General features: G+C 39.0%; 1 protein-coding gene across 1 annotated transcript in view; it reads right to left on the reverse strand.

Annotated features, from left to right (window-relative positions):
• The window catches only part of ADAMTS6 (ADAM metallopeptidase with thrombospondin type 1 motif 6), a 275,919-nt gene that overhangs the window by 60,793 nt on the left and 195,497 nt on the right, over window positions 1-19,629 (reverse strand). The window contains exons 12-14 of the mRNA XM_054986105.1: window positions 15,507-15,652; window positions 10,499-10,562; window positions 2,051-2,153 (exon numbers count right to left, since the gene is read on the reverse strand). Coding sequence (XP_054842080.1) covers window positions 2,051-2,153; window positions 10,499-10,562; window positions 15,507-15,652 — 313 coding nt within the window. The remainder of the gene's footprint in view (window positions 1-2,050; window positions 2,154-10,498; window positions 10,563-15,506; window positions 15,653-19,629) is intronic.

A 19,629-nucleotide genomic window follows, 5' to 3' on the forward strand; every position in this document is an offset into this window, starting at 1 on the left:
TGCGGATCCACGAACAGCTTGATTGGGATTTTTTTTTGGATAGTGCCCACCTCTACTTGTAATTATTGCCAACAAAGTTTGGAATCACCAAAATTACTAAGAAGCTACATCTTAAAGTCTTTTCTAAACAGAAACTTTACATCCAAAAATAAAAGCAATCAAATTCATAACAACACTAGACATGGGTCCAGTCTTTTTAAAAATTTATTTATTTGTTTGTGTTTATTTATTAACAGTTTACAACAAATACAAAAGAGAAAACATAACACGCAGATAAAATAGAGGATACAAATAAGTACACTGGTATCAACCGACCATGTCACTAATCCAAAACCTAACCCATCTCCACCAATATGTACACTCCCTCTTCATCAGTTCATAATAGCAATACCTCCTCTACATAATTATTGGTTCTCTTCTCTGTATTACACCTGATCATAAAAGATCTATGTTATCTGTATCTGTGTTTTTCTGATAAGCAGTTAATTTAACTAAGGTATAGATCTCTTTTACTTTCAACAACCAATCTTGTAGTTTAGGGGTGTTTTTTTGTTTCCATTGTCTGGCAAAAGCCCTTTTGGCAGCTGTAATTATATGTAGGGTGATTAACTGCTGATCTTTAGGTAAATTAGGTAAATAGTTCATCAGTAATATCTCTGGGTTTTGAGGGATTTGTACCTCCAATCCAATTGATATAATTTTTGCTACTTGCTGCCAGAAGCTGGAGGCCCGTATACACATTCACTACATATGAAGGAAATCTGTTTTGTCTCCATTACAAAACCAGCATGTATCTGTATTGGTCTTATACATCTTTGCAAACCTTAGAGGGGTTATATGCCACATATAAATAATTTTCAACAAGTTTTTTCTGAAAGAGAGACACACTGTGAAGGTAGTGCCTTGAGTGAAAATAAATTTCCATGCTGAATCATCTAGGATGTTCCCTATATTTTTTTCCCCATCGACTTCGAAAGGTTTGATCAGGTTTGAGCATTGTTCTTAATAAGCAAGAATACATACTAGAGGTACCTACTAGGTACATACTAGAGGTACCTACTAGGTACATACATACTAGGTACCTCTAGTATGGGTCTAGTCTTTTAAACAGGGCTGAGAAGCTCAACCATACCTGCACACTGGCCCTGCGCTAACCACAGGCTATAGAAAGAAGGAACATACCATTCCAGGTTATGTTGAATGGATGTTGTGGATGCACCAGGCAACACCTTGGAGATAATAAGGGGCTTGGCAATTCTATATCAAGCAACAAGTGAATGGATGCAGAACCCAGAGGCTTCAGTATTATGGATTTACTCAGCCTCTCTGATGTAGGTAAGTGAGCAAATAACCTCGTGGTAAAAGCTGCAATATGGCATGGCCTGGAATAGTCTCCTGGTGCAGCTGAGTTAGCAAGGGCCTGCCCACCTACAGTCCGACTCTCTGGACCCTCAGCACAATTCAAGCAGAAGTAATTTGCTTATGGATAATGGCCCAGCCCTGCTGGATGGTGCACAGGGCTGGACATTGACATGATGACTGGAAGATCAAGTTCATGCCAAACACAGTGGCAGTGCATAACAAAACCTTACTTCTGACACCGGAATACTAGGGCTGTCATGGGGTGGAGAATTTCTTTCACCCAAATTCACTTTTTTAGATATAGCCATCGATTCCTCAGTTGTCATATGTTGTACACCCTAGGGTGGAGCTCAACAGGAAGATAGGAAGGTTTGGGAAGACACATCCAGCCTCTGAGCATCTACAGAGTGAAATTCTGCAGAACCTCCCTTCCTGCCCCCCTCTTTTCCCAATTTCTCTTTGATCAAAAAGAAATTGATTAGAAACTGACTCCAAATTCCTAAAAAGGGGGGAAATGATTGTTTTATTTCAGGGATAAGCCAGGTAAAGAGGAATTAAGAGAATTAACATCTTTACTGAATACAGATGTAAAAAGCAGTGCATATCCTATCCAACATCCACTGGTATATGTAGAAGCATCTACAATCTATAGCTGGAGCATACCCATTATTATCAAATTATAGATTACCTCCTGTATACGGCTTCCAGTTGTAATATTTTCCTCGGAAAGGCATATTGTCAAAGTCTGCACATTGTTTCTCTCGAAAATCACGGGCTCCAAAAGGACATGGCTAATAAAAATTAAAATACAGTATCTATTAATGAGTATTAAGAAATATCATTTACTTAGTTTTATATCATGCCTTTCTCCCCATTCTCTCTTCCATTTTATCCTGGCAGCAACCCTTCAAGTCAGGTTAGTCTGAGAGAGTGTATGACTAGCTCAAGACTACCCATTAAGCAGGGATTTGAACCTTAATCTTTCAGATCCTAGGCTAATCACTAATACAGCACTGGCTCTTTGCCATTGTCATGACTAAGAATGTGTGCACAGAACTCCTCCATATGTGGAATTCTGTAGCAATTTTAAATGAGTGGGGAAGCTTGAAGGTGAGAGTCAGTCTCCATAGGCATACTGAGCCCTCTACAAGAGACTGTCAAATTACATACCCAAAGTAGCTGCAAATAAAAATGCCATAAAATATATTACAAATCATTCTATTTTTTTAGTACTTTGATTTTAAAAATAGAATCTCTTAGTCTTATGAAACTACTTTAAAATTAGAAATGAATAAAGGATAAATCAGTGACTGTTTATTATTACATTCAAATAGATGCCACTATTACCTCTGCAAATAAGCCATATTAGAACGTATAATATAAAGCACAGTAGATTATTATGTACACAATCTTCATGAGAAGCACAATTTTACAACTGTAAAATGTTACAATCCTGGACTCATTCAAGTATGTTCAAGTCTACTAATATGAAACAGCTGAATCATACAGTGGTTACATATTGCGGCTACTTTCTCTTCCTATCTGTTTGACTAAAATAAAGATACCGTACTGGTTAAATTCTGAAGTAAGCTTCAGAATTTCCTGCTCTGATGTCTCTGGGAAAGCATATTATCTGAATTTTAACATGATTTTAGCTAGAAGATATGGCACTGTTTTCTCTGTGGTTTCACTATGATGAAAGATTAGGGTTGCCAGGTCCCCTTGCCCTACCAGTCGGGGGGGGGGGGACCAGCACTTACCTGTAGTTTCTTGTTGCACATTTGTGCTACTGGCACAGCACAATGATGTCACTTCCAGGAGTGACATCACCGTGCAAGCCCTGGAAGTGCTCCTGGGCTTCATGCCCGGCTGATTTGAACCCTGAAATGGGCTAAATTAGCCTGGCGCAAAGCTTGGGAGCACTCCTGGGGCCTGTGCAATGATGTCACTCCTGGGAGTAACACTGTCACATGGTGCTGGGAGTATGCCCAGGGAGGCCTGTTCCCGCACCAGCCAGGTGAGTGGTGGGGAGAGGAGGTTGGGAACAGGAGATCCCCCACCCCCACCGGGGGAACAACAACCCTATCAGGGATGAGAGAGGTGATACTAACTATGTGTGCTTAAATAAGACACTGTGCAGGTGCAAGACCAGTACCTACAAAGAATTTCCCCTCTCCCAATTACATCACTCCTGATTGACTCAGTATTCAGAGATTGCCCTAATGTAAAACAAGACCTGCAAACTCAGCACAACCTTCTTTTTTAAAAAATGGGAAATAGAAGATGCGATTGCTATGAAAAATACACTGTCTTGAAGCAAAGCAAAGACTACATATTTCTACTGACTCAAAGGATTTTGTCAGCTGTTTCAATAACATGACAGAAATGCCACTGAGCCACACTAGTCCTTAGTAAAAGGTAGAGGTTAGTGATACCCAGAAGTAATCTCTTAAATAAAACTGAAAAAATTCTAAGAGGGTCTCTGCATTTTCTACTGAGATTATGGAAATGTAGATTCTCTAGGAACCAGGTAGAGCTTTGTCCTTTAGGTAAATAAGAAACATAAAAATAACTTTCAACTTATATATTTTCTTACTTCATTTATAGTCTGCATATATAATTGAGTCTAAGTGAGGCAGTTTGCATACTTTAAAAATAATCCAATAAAACAGTATAACATTCACACAACAAAGTAATAGATTAAGATTACAACATGGAGAACAATACAATAAAAACAGTGTAACACATAGAATAAATGTATAGGTCACGTCCATTGTACCAAGCTTACTAGTAAATCTTTTCTCACTTGCAGATACTAAAAATAACCCACTGGATAGTTTTTTACAAATTAATACATTTCTTGCCCACTGTGAGGGAGAAACAAGATGGAGGTGTATCCATCATGAAGCTGGGTAAAATAATGTGATGTAGTAGTGCAGCACCTTGGTTTTCTCTCCTGAGAATATATTTCTTCAGAGAGACTGGTGAGACTGTTCATTTACAACTGGTGATATAAACCAAGGTTAGCATAGTCAAAAAGATGTCATCAATGTTGTCATATTTCTCAATCATCAGTTTCCTTAGGAGCTTTGGATTCAGCGGAAATGAAAGCAAAGACACTCCCATAAAAATTATGCAGTAATTCTCTAGAAATCCCAAGTAATGCCCTGCCATGTAGACTCGCCAATTCTTCTTTACTGCAAAATAGGTGAAGGGCAGGAAGCCTCCTTATTGGATATTTTTGTCCAAATGATCTGGAATCAGTGACTAGTGGCCATTTGTAGAGAACTAATCTGCTTTGCAGAGCAAGTTCAGCAGGTCATTATTCACTCTTACTACGTAAATGAAAACTAAGAAAATAACGAGAATATACCATTTCCACAAGCTAGCAACTTCTTGGAGAAAAAAGATAATGACATACAGAAAGCATTCCTGTCTATTGATACAAAATCTCATAGCAATACTGTTAACTGAAATCTGCATTGCAAGTCATGACGGACTGCACTTGAAAGCAGGTTTTCTAAGAGCTAAACTACAAGAGACAAATTACACGAAGACAATCATATTAAGGGAGTCGCAGTGTTAGCCAGGAAGCTGAGTTTTAAAGACAGATCAGAAGGCTTAGTCAATTTCCTCTCTCTACAGAGCTAGCAAAGATTGTTCCTCAGAGGGTTTGTTAATTTCCTCTTTGCCTCCTGAAGGCTCTGTCAGTTTCACCTCTGGTGTAGTAGTTAAGAGTAACAGGACTCTAATTTGGAGAACTGGGTTTGATTCCCCACTCCTCCACTTGAAGCCAGCTGGGTGACCTTGGGTCAGTCACAGCTCTCCGGAGCTCTCTCAGCCTCACCCCTCTCACAGGATGATTGTTGTGGGGATAATAATATTTTGTAAACTGCTGGGTGGGTGATAAGTTGCCCTGAAGAGCAGTATATAAATCAAATGTTAATAGTATTATGTCATTGTAGGAGATGAAGAGGAAACAAACAAACCCTCTGAGGAGCAGTCTTTGCAGCTCTGTAGAGAGGGGAAATTAACAAAGCCTTCCGATCTGTCTTTTAAAACAGCTAAGATTGCGACTCCCTTCATGTGAGCATCCTCGTGTAATTTGTCTCTTGTAGTTTAGCTCTTAGTGCAGCAGAGCTGGGAGGGGAAGAATTAACAATTGCCTGCAATGAGAGTGTGATTGGCAGGCTGCTCCCTTCTCTCTGATTGGCCAGTGAGACAGTCTTCAGGCTGATAGGATTTTGTTTTGAGAGAGAGGGTGTATGAGGATCTGATAGGGATGGTCAGATTCCCCTCTGAAGTGAGGGAAAGGAATCTTTTGCCTTAAGTATAACATCATTGTCCTGAGGAAGAATTCTAGCTAAGAATTCCAAGAGTCAGCACAAGCTGAAGCCCATTTACACAGCCAAGAGAGAACTAGGAATGTGTTGGCAAGGGTAGTGGGTTGAGATTCCCTGTCAAGCCAAAAGGAGGGTTAGATCTTCTTAGGGGGAGAAGATTAATTCCTGCCCAGGTTCAAAAGGAGGTTTGGCTCTGAGGAAGACCCAGAGTCTGTTGTGAAGAGAGAACAGTTTAAAACTAATTCCAGGAAACCTGAGTTGTCATAGGAAATCTGTGAAGAAACATTGTTGCTGTAACCAAAGTTTTAATTAAAATACCTCTCACTGTTAGGAACTAAGAATATAAGAAATTAAGCTTCAAGGAAACTATTTTGTCTGTTACTCAAAGTGTATTCTGTTGTACCAACAAAATTTTACCTCAGCACTTTCATTCCCTGACTATACTTATTCTATCCCTGCCTGTTCAATAAAGTTGTTGTTTCTTTTTAAACATTATACAGTCTCCAATGCTATTTCCAGTGCCAAAGAAAGAGGGCTCCTGCTTTCCCCCTTCTGGGCTAAAAAGCCAAAATTATAACTGCTTATCAGGGCAAGACAAACAGACTTTAAAACCACAAATAGAGACATGCTTCTTGAGGCTGCTCACCTAAAGCAGGCAAACTTGAATTTTGGTGGGAAAATATGCCTCATAGTAGGGGAGTGAAGGGGAGGGTCTATCATAGAGGTCTTCACTGTAAAGGCTCAAAGGAAGACACTAACAATTTGACTGCCTTAGACTCTCATGACAGAGTGGGAATTTAAACCTGGATCTTCCAAATCCCAATCTAACGCTATAACCACGACACCATGCTGGTTCAGTAGAGTTATGTGAAAATGAAACTGAGTAATATCTAGACTCTACTGATTTGGAGATCTGCAGTGCCCTTGGTAGTCTAGATGGATTCAAAACATGTTCAATTTCCTTCAACAAATTATTCCTTGTTGTCCACCATAGCAGTGAGTCTAGGACACAGGACACCAGAACAGGTTTTATCAGTTGATGAGCTTCACAATAATTTTTCTTCAAGTAAGCAGCCATTGCAGCCACAGAGTCTGTCAACATCTCAATGAGAAGTAGAATATGCCGATGCAGTACCAAGAGTGATTGCCTTTTGTAGAGAATTTGTATTTGGGTTTTAACAAGAATTATGAAGAAATAATGCATCTTTTCTATCTACAGCTGAAAGCCGTTCATGGGAGAGACAGCATCTGCATGAGATTTTTTTAAAAAAAAATGTTTACACAGATCAAAATCAAGAATCTGGCAACATATAGAATCTGGCATTCCATCCTTCTTTTCTTCTGAACTGTAAATATACAGATATTCTTTTGGATGGTAGCAGTGGCTGTATAACCTTTTGGCTAGTATCTCCTACATGAAGCCTTCTTTTGACTCAGGATTTTTAAACATTATACAGTCTCCAATGCCATTTCCAGGTGCCATTGACACAGGTGTCAAAAGAAAGGTAAACTCTGCCCCATAGACCTGTTGGATACTAATTAGTACCTATTTATCCATGACAATTCTTTTTTAAGCATTGCTGAAGAAACACAGATAATGACTGAAACAAGAAGCCGTTGCCTGCACTGAAAAAGATCCATCAATTATGTATTTGAAGACCAGGAACAGCTGGGATAGAAATACCAACTATTGGACAATGTGAACATCAGTATTTGAATCCACTAGCACCTTAGAGACCAACAAGATTTTCAAAGTGTAAGCTTTCGAGAGTCAGAGCTTCTAGACATGAGTCATTGGACTCAAATCCTGCTGCTCTACAACAGACCAACACGGCTACCCACCTAAGCTAACATCAGTGTGTCATGACTGTAGTCCTGGACTGTTGTATGGTCACTAGCATGTTGACTATCAGGTATTTGTGGCATAAATATATTGTCCCAGGGGCAATTTTTACCTGCAGCAGGATGTATATGTACTGTTCCAGAGCAGATAGCAGGGAGGACTGATTAAAGATTGCCACTATCAAGCAAGGAAGCTCACTGCCTGTCAAATCTACATAGTATCCTGAGATTTGACAATGTAGGGGCTTCTATTCTACCCACCTCTTAACTAATACTATGTAATAGTGGATCAGTGAAGCACAAAACTGCACTCCTTGCTGGGAAGTTACAAAAAGAGGGAATTGCATAACAGAAACATGATTGGAAGAAAATGATACAAGGTGTCTGTCCCAACTAACTCTGTCTGGTTATGTGGTCCTCCACAAACCTCATACAGGTGGGCTGAGGAGGAGGGGTTGCTATTATCCTCCATGAGTCCATCAATTCTGCAAACTCCCAGAACAAACTATAGTTGGCATGGACTCCTTACGCTGGGAACTAAGGATAGATTAGGCATTCTGCTGGTTTACAGATTGCCTAGTTCTTTAGTAAACACCCTTTTTGTGTTGACAAAGGTCCTCTTGGATGTGTGCTGGAAACACCTAAACTGATTGTTCTGGGTGAATTCAACATTCATTCTAAACGATCCTCATTAGGACTGGCCCAGGATTTTACAGCTTTTTTAACTGCCTAGGCCTCTGTCAAATCATGACAGGACCAACACATGAAAAAAGGCCACACCTCAGACTTAAATCTTTTGCACTACACCACTGAGGGAAGATCTTCTTCCAGGATTGGAGATTTGGCCTGAACCAAGGGGTTGAAAGTAAACAAATTGAAACCAAACCCAGAGAAGACGGAAGTGATGCTGGTTGTAAGCCAAACATATTGAAGAACATCATCCTCCCCACTTTCAGTGAGCTTCACTTAACCCTTGCAGACTTGGCCAAGAGCCTAGGCGTTATACTGAATGCAGCAGTGCTACTAAAGAAGCAAGTTTATGCAGCTGCAAAAAATTCCTTCTCCAAACTCAGTATAGCTCAGAAGATGACCCCCTTACCTTGAGACAGCTGATCAGGCCACCTGGATCTATGTCATGGTAACACTGAGACTAGACTGCTGCAATGCACTTTACATTAGTCTGTCCTCAAAATCCACTTGGAGATGACAGTTGGTGCAGAATGTCATGGCTTAACTACCATCAGGTGGTAGTTGGAGCATGCATATTACTCCTGTTCTGGATTCACTTCACTGGCTGCCCATCAGTTACCAGGCTCAATTTAAATTATTAGCTTACATTCAAGACTCTTCAGGAGCTTAGCCACTCACATTTGTGGAAATCTCTCCTCCTATGCTCCACAATGGCTGATTCCGCACACGTTGGATAATACACTTTCAATGCACTTTATCAATTGTTTGAGGTGGATTTTTTGTTCTGCACACAAAAAAATCTGTTCCAAATGATCTATAAAGAGGATTGGAAGTGCATTATCCAACATGTGGAATCAGCCAATGACAGCTTCACTCAAGCACACAGAACTAATCAAATCACACAGATGAAGTGCAAAATACCTGAAGTTGCTAGAAAGCTTCTGATACATTTTTCAGGTTAGTTACTTAATTAAAAATCTTTCTAAACTAGTCTTCTCCTAAATCAGTTTATAAGACTCTAAAAAAAATCTATACCAATTCAAAATTCAAAATACCAATTCACCCCAAGAGACACCAAAGTAAAATAAAAATAAAAAACAAAAAGCAAGACACAATATGAACTGTATACATTGCCACTGGTATGGTCAATTGTTTATTCTGTTATCCTCAATTTTACCATTAGTGCACATGTTATCAATCAATCTTTGATAATTATATATCTACTAGATATATGTGTTGATTCCAAAACAATGGAAGAGTTCAAAGGAAAGGCAAAGAAAATTAAATCATTGTTGAAATAAAAGAGCAGCCAAAGGGGAATTTTGTTTATGACTTGTAGGAACTTTGGGGAGTAATTCTTGTTAAATTACAAGAAGAATACTGAATGCTGACACAAGACAAACCCCTTCAGAAATCAGTGGGTGTAAGCAACACATTTTTCATGTAAATAATGACAAGCACACAAAAATTGTGGCCTTCAATGCACACATTAATCAAATGTCTCTCCCTTCAAAGAGTGAAGAGTAATAAGACACAACATAAATACTGTCTCAGCAACTTTCTGCTTCATGACATGCAAATTACAACCAACAGCTACAATTTTTAATCACTGTTAGAGATACAGCACAATTTAAACTGATCAATGTCAGAACACTTTTACATTTTCTTCATGATGTACTAATTCAAAACATGTGTACCTTTTAAATATATTTAACTGATAATATATAGGAGAGGCCTTCATTAAAGAGAGAGCTTTTGGTTTCCCTCATGTTTTTTTCAAACATCCTGGGACCATCCTTAACTCCTGCACAGCTTTTCCATGTGAGAAACTCCCAAGAACCATACATTCCAATCTTGCAGGATTAGTATTAAATATACAGCTTCACATTTGGAAGGCTTCAGATCTGTCAGTTCTTTTCTTTGCAATGCCTGTGTTAGCACATAATTAAAACAATGGTCTCTGAAGAAATCTGCTATGGTACTGATGAAAAACCTTATCTCAGTTTGTTAGATTTGACATTATGTACTTATGATAGGCTACCACTCCAGAGACTTAGTTAAGGTGGCTAACAAAGTAAAAGCAAACAAATAAAAAGCATAGAACATAAAATCATTAAAACCAGCCAGAAAACTATGATAAAGCCCCTGTCAAAGGACATAAACAACATAAAAACAGCAACAAGATGTTCCAAAAGTTAAAAACAATAGTCATAAAACAGTAGTATGCACACCATAAAATAATTTAACCTTGAATTACTCACATCGGTATTACAGGATCGGTATCGTTTCCTTTCTCCAAGGCAATATTTTCCTCCACCTGAAGGTCTATAAAAATGTATACGAATATTTATATAAGAAAGAAGTAACATTTAAAATTCATACAATCATCAGCTTTTTAAAATCTTGTTTCCAGTGACATGCCATGATTTTAAAACTTTTGAGTTTAAGCAAGCTTACTAACTCAACTGGGCAAAACAAGTGTTTAACAGCTATGAATGATACAATTAGATTACAATAAAATTAAAATAAGACAATTTCATGACTAGTAATAATAGATAAAATACTGTGGAATTAGAGAATAATATACAAATTATAAAATTAATATTCAGGCACTAAACATTTATGCAGTACCTGTGAAATCTTGTTACCTCACAGAGCATCATATTGGCACAGAAAGTAAAGCTAAGCACTGTTTTGCTACTACAGACAGTTTCAGTATCAGTGTAAGATGCATTACGTCTGGAAAAACGACGTTCAAGAACAATCTGGTGTTCTCTGATAAGTGAATTCCTGATTGTAAATTCAATCATAAAATTGTAAATCTGGCAAAATAAATCATGTTGCCTGAGAAAAATCTCATCTAAATAACTGATGCTTAACTGAATGTAGTTAAATTAGTTCCATTTTATTTTTATAATGCATTGAAAGTCTATACAAAGCTAGAAAACTGATTGAGTTAAAATTTAATATTGAAGTTATTTTTGTGAAATCTTCATTGTGAGTATAGTCAAACAGGTAGTATTGGCCATATGCAGAAATCCTTTCAAGCGCTTCTAGGTGCTCAAAAAGAACTTTGGACTCGTATTTATTTAACAGCAGAGACACAACATGATAGATTACTTTTGAAACTGAGAAAAGTACAGAAATAATTTTAATACTGTATGGGGGAAATTCTGTTCACAAATCTCTCTGGGCTAGTACAAATTTTATTTTTATAATGCATTGAAAGTCTATACAAAGCTGGAAAACTGATTGAGTTAAAATTTAATATTGATGTTATTTTTGAGAAATCTTCATTGTGAGTATAGTCAAACAGGTAGTATTGGTCATATGCAGAAACACTTTCAAGCACTTCTAGGTGCTCAAAAGGAACTTTGAACTTGTATTTATTTAACAGCAGAGACACAACATCATAAATTACTTTTGAAACTGAGAAAAGTACAGAAATAATTTTAATACTGTAAGTGGGAAATTCTATTCACAAATCTCTCTGGGCTAGTACAAACCTTTCAATGTGTCTAAACATTGTATTATGCCACTTGAATAACTCAGAGAACTTCAACTTTGTATTAGAAAAATAAAATTATATTTTAAAATATTTATTATTAGCAATTTATTAGCAATTTATTATTAGCTTATTTTTTCAATAAGCAGCTGACATAGTAGATTTCACAAAATTGTGTGGTTAAATGAAATAATCTAGATCAACATTTTGAAGTGAGCCAGAAGTTTCAACATTTTGAAGCGAAGCTTCTGGTTCAAATTCCAAAGATATTCTTCTGAAGAAGAAAACCATGCCATGTGCATGACTGTCCCCATCCTGGCTCATAATTAGACTTTAAAGTTGGAAGCAAAGACAGCAGGACCAATCTGTTCTGCTATTTTCTAAGAAGCATGATTAATTGCCAGATAATACTATATTTTCAAGTAGCCCTACATTTTAATATTAGTCTGTTGCTAGAATGCACAAAACCCACCTCTGATTTGAAAAAAAGGGTAAGATTGGGAATATTACAGAAATTATTCATGGTATTGGGGCACTGCTAAAAACAGTCACTGATGCTAAGTATTTACAGGACATGTCCAGTTAGCTTTGCCCTTCAATTCTATCCATAAGTCAGCAGAGAGAGGAGATACAGTAGAAAGGAGATGAGGAAGATTTTTGGGGAAGATAGAGGCTTGGGTATGGAAGATTAATAGGATATCAAGCAGTATATCTGAGAGAGCCTGGCAGTGAAGAAGCCTGGCAGAAAGAGAAAAGAGATCGTATTCAGTAAGGTCCAAGCTATCCAGTTTGTTCTGTTTTACCATTTTCTCCCTTTAAACTGATCTGTCTAATTAAGCTCAAATAGTTTGTTAATTTATAATGAAACATTTGAGTCCGGACATTCCACCAAAAGACTCTGAGATGTATGCCTGTATTTTCCAGGTTGGTTTCCATCTAGGTACCGGCCAGAGATATAATTTCACCATGCTTTGTGTAATCGAGGAGATAATGTGGGGTTAATAAATGCTTCAGTGAGGCTAAAGGGCATGTGAGAGTCCCCAAGATTTCATCTTGAAATATCTTCAGTCTCAGCTTTTTTTCCCTTGTGATCTTTGGTTCTGATACCACACCTGCTTGTCTCTTCTCCTTTCTTCCCAATATGAAAGTTGTAACACCTGGATCCCATGGAGATCTGAGACGTGCCTGTACTTTCTACTGCAACTATCCAAAGCAGAGGGGTTATACAGCTTGGGAATGCCAAGCTGTGCAGAGGTGAAAACTGACGGTAAAACACCACACAAACAATATGCAACTTAAGTCAAGGCTCAGTTCAGACAAATCAGTTCTGTACTATAGCTAATATTAACTTTGGAAGAGCTTTGGACTATATATGCCGCTGACTCAGGGGAAAGCCTACTCATACACAGCACCATCATTACTCTTTTAAGGTTATTCTGTTGGAACAGGGATTCCATCAAGAGCTTAACATTCCTTTTTTATTGACTAGACCTTAATTCCAAAAAATACCTATTCTCGGGCCCAACTGATTCTATCTTGATGCTGCTTCTCCTAATTTTCTATCCTTAGGCTTTGCCTCTTTTTTACCTGGAGCAAATGGCCATTGTTGCTTGAGCTCTGCAACATTCACACAACCATGTGCATATGGAAATGCAGAGCATGTCAATTACCTAGTTACAGATATTTCATGATTAAAACAGCTTTACTTCCAGTTACTGCAATCACAGGAATTGCTGTTGTATGATCAATCCAGTTGCAAGATACATTTTTCTACATGAGTACCTATCTGAGGATGGCTGGAAAAGATTCAGCGTGTGAAAAGGTGCTGTGTGAACAAGCCCTAAAAGTGAAAATGTTTCATGCTGCTCTTTGGCTTTTTAAGAGGGTAAAGAAAAGCTATAAGGTGCTTAAGAAGAGAGTGAGGAGACGTAAAGAAAGCAGGAAAGAGATACACAGCTGGATTGGGGGACATTAATAGGTTGGCAGCAATGTGAAAGCAAGAGGAAGTTAACTACAGGGCTGTTATGATCCAGAATGGCCACTGGCTGCAAAAAAGCAGCTGAGCTCCCACATTTGCAACCCTGAAAGTCATCATGCATTGATGATTCCTACTATGTAAATGTTTGTGGGAAAGGCATTTGTCAAAATTAGTAAGGAACTAAGACAAAGTAGAATGGAATGTTATTTGTGAAAAACAGTGAAAGAGTGTGACTGAAATGACTTATTTTTCCATAGTTCAGAATAGCCTCATTAACAGCATTCTATTTTTTTTTTAAAAAATGATACTAATTACACATCTATGTATGAATGGATTTTTAGCTTGAATCTTCAAGTAGTTTTCATTTTTTTCATACACTTTGTTTTCCTTTTTTTTTCTTTACATCAAGTTGCTGCCGATTTCTGGTAACCCTATAGAGTTTTCAATGAAGGAGATGTTCAAAGGTGGTTTGCAATTGCCTGTATCTGCATAGCAACCTAAACTTGTTTGCTAGTCTTCATTCAAGTACTAACTAGGGCTGACCATGATTAGCTTCCAAGATCTTATGGAATTGAGCTAACCTGGGCTATCTAGACCAGGGCAATACTTTACCTACACAAAAGTAAAGTGCTCAGTAGCTGATCTGGTGGTTATTTTCTGATGTTTATTGCAAGGGATGCCCTTGTAGGATCTTCATCCTGAAACTTCCTCTGCTAATAGATTTTTGTTACAGGTCAGAGGATGAGAAAGGAGGAAAGATGGACAGGAGATGGTAGACTTTAGGCTGGCAAAGTTGTGACCATGAAGTCAAAGATCTCTCCACAAGTCTATAGACAGAAACAACGAATGGAGAAAATTTGGAAACCCATAGCAATCCTTACTGTGTTTTTGTTCTTATTAGATCTTCAGGCCTGCTGTTTCACAGTACAGAAAAGCAACAACTTAGGGTGTATGCATCCACACAAATCTCTTGTGAAAGGAAGGTTCTAGTGTAAATTTTCTGTTTATAGTCCCTAAAACTAACACTAGGCAGCAATGTAGCTGGAATTGTGAACATGGAACACAGCTAACATTCCTTTAAAAAAATCTGGGACCAACAAAAACATTGTGTTATTAAGAACTATGGGGTTAAAGTACTGCTGTAAAAAGAAAAATCAGTAGCAACAGAAGAAAAGACTCTTTTTGGAAACACTAATGAAAAAGAAATAATGGATAAACTTGTAGATCAAGTAAACAATAAAAGTTTGAACAACTAATCAGAAATAATGCTTTTAGGAAAAGAGACAAAAAAATCTGTGGATAGCAGTTTGAGATTATTTTATCTGCATTCTAGGGTCATTCTAAGCAGAGTTACACCATTCTAAGCACATTGACTTCAATGGATTTAGAAGGGTATAACTCTACTTAGGATGACATTGTTGTAACCTATAGAATTGGCATTTCTTCCTATGGGTGAAAAATTACAAACTTTTGAACAGGTTATACTTTAATACATTTGTACAATTAATTCTTTTGTATTTGAATTCCAGAATTATATTTTAATGGGTTGCTACTGATTATTTAGTTTACTTAAATGGGATGCTTGCAAAGGAAAAAATACCTGCTAAGTATTAAATGTAGGCTCTGTCTTTACAGCATACAGTTAATGCATATAGTTATATAGTTTTTTAGAATACAAGTATGGGCACAGTAGACAAACATTTTTACAGATAACATATTAAACCACACTTTGAAACATTTCCAAATATGCCTTTTTTACTGGCTCTGGCTTACTTTAGCTACTTACGCTGGACTGTCACAGTGTCTTATGGATGATGAGACTCCTCCCCCGCAGGTCCTGCTGCACTCTCCCCATATTGACCAGGGACCCCAACCCCCATCTATGCTCTGGGGCCAAGTGCCAAAAGGGACGCACTCTCCCTGATAACACCACTGAAAAGATTTCATAGAAAACACAGAATTAGCTTTGAACTGATTAGCGTTATCAGGACAGAAAAATATATGGGTCAGGCATTGACCAATTATAGGCATCAGCATTCCTTGTATAGATAACACACAGCTGCTTTACTTTCTTTAGCCATGTTTAGTCACTGATGAAGTCAAATGCTATTTGTTATTTATCTTTAGCTAAGCTCCAAATTATAAATCCCTAACATGCATGAATTTAACAAGACACAGTATTTTTAAAATTCCATACACAACTCTGACATCTTTCACAACAAGAAACTGCAAATCACTGAAAATCTTCAGACATTTAGAATAATTTTAAGAGTGTTTAAGGAAAACTCAAACCTATTCTTATGCTAATAGCTTAATAGTGTGACATGGGAAATTCCCCGGTTAGGAATTTTTACGAGTCAATTCTTTTTAAAAAACAAAATGAAAGCTAAAGTATGGATGGTGTTACAATGGAAGTGGAATTTTAAGCAGTATTTTATCTACACTTATGCTGTAGACATAATAAAAGTAATGCCAAGACACTAGCAACAGGGTACCAAAAAAATCTTTACAGCCCCTGCCTATTCAATCGTTCAAGCATTGAATGAAAATATGGACAATAATTTAAAAGAGACAACAACCGAACTTTAGGCCTTGCATTTTATAAAATGATGGGACACAGGGTTAGTGCAAGAGAAATAAATCTATTAAGATACAACTTGAACTGCAATATTTTATTCAAATCCTGTAGTCCTGATGAGATCAAATTTGGCTGTCTTATTTCACTGCAGAAAATTCAGAATAGTGTAAAAACTGTAAGAAGTTTTCCTAGGTGTTTTTGTCAAAATAACCTGAGACAGTTTGATCACATTTGAAACAATAGGAATTGTACCTGATCCACAATTACAGATATGTTACAAAATCATAAAAAATAATCATTTAGTGAACTGTCAGCAGTTTTTCTATCTTGTCGTAGAATAACAGCTGTTACAGGAATCTTTTTCTAAATGGTCACTATATATAATGGCACAATGTTGCTAATGTTACTGAGAAAATAATATTTTCCCCATGTTCTTATATTAATAGTTCAGAGTAGAGATAGGCACGATCCAAAAAAAAAAAAATACCGATTAAGCCATTTGTGGATCCGGGCCGCTGCTGAACCCAGGCCACCGATTCTAACCAATCAAGTCCCATTTCCGATCCGGAATCGGGAAGGCCAAAGCAGGAGGGTGCCCCGCTGTTTCCAGCGATATAGGAATGGTGGTTGGTGGCAGCGGCCACCAGGCTCGGCGGGCAGGGGGAGGCGGCAATGAGCCGCCTCCCTTCAGGGAGGGAGGGGACATTCACACACACAAACACACTTAGAGTCGAGGGGGGGAAGTTTTTAACCCGGCAACGAGCTGCCTCCCCTCAGGGAGGGGACATTCCCAGGGCCGGATCTACGGTTGCCAGCTCCCAGAGCAACCGTAGTCAGGTTCTTGCATGCGCGCGCGCGTGTGCTCCTGGGTCCCCCCCCCGCCCACGCAGCAAGCCGGCTGTCCCGGTGCGCTGTGGAGCTGGCGGCAGCGCGAGTGGCTCAGCGGCTGCCCGTGCTGTTCACCTGCCCCGCAAGACAAGGGGCGGCCGGCTTGCACACACGCCCCTTGTCCTGGGGAAAGGCGAACGGCGCAGGCAGCCTCCCAGCCTCCTGCGCTGCCTTTTGCCTTTCCCCAGGACAAGGGGCGGCCGGCTTGCCCACGCGCCCCTTGTCCTGGGGAAAGATGAACGGCGTGGGCAGCCTCCCAGCCACCCGCACTGCCTTTTGCCTTTCCCCAGGACAAGGGGTGGCTGGCTTGCCTGCGTGCCCCTTGTCCTGGAGAAAGACGAACAGGGTGGGTGGCCTTCCAGCCTGCCACGCTGCCTTTTGCCTTTCCTTTGTGCCCATGACTTCAGAACACTCCCTTCCCCCTCCCTCCCCTGGGTTGCTGCTCCATGGTTGGAAGGAAGCCTGCTAATCAAGGAAAGCTGGGCTTCCATTCGTGTTTCGAGGGCAACAGAAGGACGGCAAACACAGCTCATTCCCCTGGTTGCGTTGCCCCAGGAATAAATTACTGGCGCAAGAGTGTCTGCAATTCCAAACAGAAACCGATACATCTGATCAAGTCCCGAACAAGCAAATCCCTGACTGCCGGATCGGTTGGCATGGACGGAACCGATTAGCTGAGTCACGATGGCGCAAACGCCAAAATCGGGTTTTTTTAAAATCGTAATTCAGATCGTGCCCTTGTCTAGTTCTGAGCACTACAATTTATTTAAAAATGAAGTCTATAGCAACAATGCTTCAGGTATTATAGCGTGCTGGAGAGGAAGCTATATAACCCAGAACATTATAATTACTTCAATTTATTTTGTTAGCCAATTTATAATACCAGAATTAATTAAAGGTTAAAGAGAGCCATTTCCTCTCTGATCTATACCTGGGGAATAAAGAAAGATAGAATTTGTATTATAGTTTGTTTTGCATTCTGTGTTCCCTTCCCACGGACCCAGAAACTTTCCTACATCAGTTCCTTGACTATGGATGGACTTTAGCTGGCTGCTACTTTATACAGCTGGGAAGAAGTAACGCTGGGCTTCTGGATTAGTAAATGAGATTCTAAATTTTTGCCTTCTTCAGAGCAAATGGCTTCTCTTCTGGTACAATATGCCTGGTCATGGGAGTATATCCTCAAAGTCTCATTGCCATGGTTTCCTGGGCATTGGACAAAGACCAGTCGAGTGTAAGCTGCAGTGAGCTCCTTACAAATTTGGAAGATCCTGGTTTTACAGGAAGCAGTGTCAGCGAGCTGCAGTCTCAAATTAGCAATGGACAAGGGGCTCATGCCATCTATTATTTTTAAGCATTCATCTCCCAGGTCACCCAACTGGCAAGTTGAATGGTGCTCCTCTCAGCAGGTGGGTTTGTCAGCAATACTGGAATGTCCTTGTTTTCACAACACTTAATTCATGGAAACTGTAAGCAATACAGTTGTGGTATTTCAACCAAGTCTATTTGTATTCCCCCCAGCCATGCATTACTTCAAAAGGAAAAAATATATGTTGCTGTTACTTTAAAACAATCTGCGATATTTCTAAGAAACTGAGAGCGGAACTACAAGTGACAAAAGGCTCAGGTTGGACACTTGTCAGCTTCCCTCAAGTTTTGATGGGAAATGTAGGCAGCTTGGCGGAATGTTGGACAAGTGACAGTTGAAAAGACCATTGGACAGCAGTCAGAGAGCCAAGCTGCAAGACTAGGATGCCTACATTTCCCATCAAAACTTGAGGGAAGCTGACAAGTGTCCAACCTGTGCCTTTTGTCACTTGTAGTTCCGCTCTGAGATAAGCAAGCATTCTCAATAAACACAATAAACACAAAATACTCCTCATTAGTCAAGAAATGACTGGAACCAGTACACTACACTGAATCAAGCAGTAGTTAAAAGAGATCAAGCTGCAAAATCTCCTGTATTTAAAATAAAATTATTCTAGCACGTGATGGCATTTGTACTAGAATCACTGTGCTAGAAAGACTGACCCCACCAACACTGCTATTTCGTAATACTCCTCCTCCAAGGAGCTCAGGGTTATACATAAGGTTTCCCCATTAACCTCACAATGGTGAGAAGTCTGAAAGATTGCCCAAAGAAAACCGGTAAGCTCAGCTGTTGACTGGGGGTTTGAATCTGGGTCTTCTCAGTCACAGCACAATATTTTATCACTACATCACGCTGGTTTTCTCATGAAATATACAGTACTACACAACATGTCAAAAAGATGCTGTAGTTATGACTATCAGTTGTTTTTCATTAGTAATGAAGACAGCAAAGGGGTAGCCAAGTTAATCTGTCACAGAAAAATAAAACAAAAGTTCAGTGGCACCTTAAAGACTAACAATTAGAGATGGTCACGAAATGAACCACGGAACAAAATTCTGAACAGAACAGCTG

The sequence above is a fragment of the Eublepharis macularius genome, chromosome 8 (genome assembly GCF_028583425.1).
Source record: "Eublepharis macularius isolate TG4126 chromosome 8, MPM_Emac_v1.0, whole genome shotgun sequence".
NCBI lineage: Eukaryota > Metazoa > Chordata > Lepidosauria > Squamata > Eublepharidae > Eublepharis > Eublepharis macularius.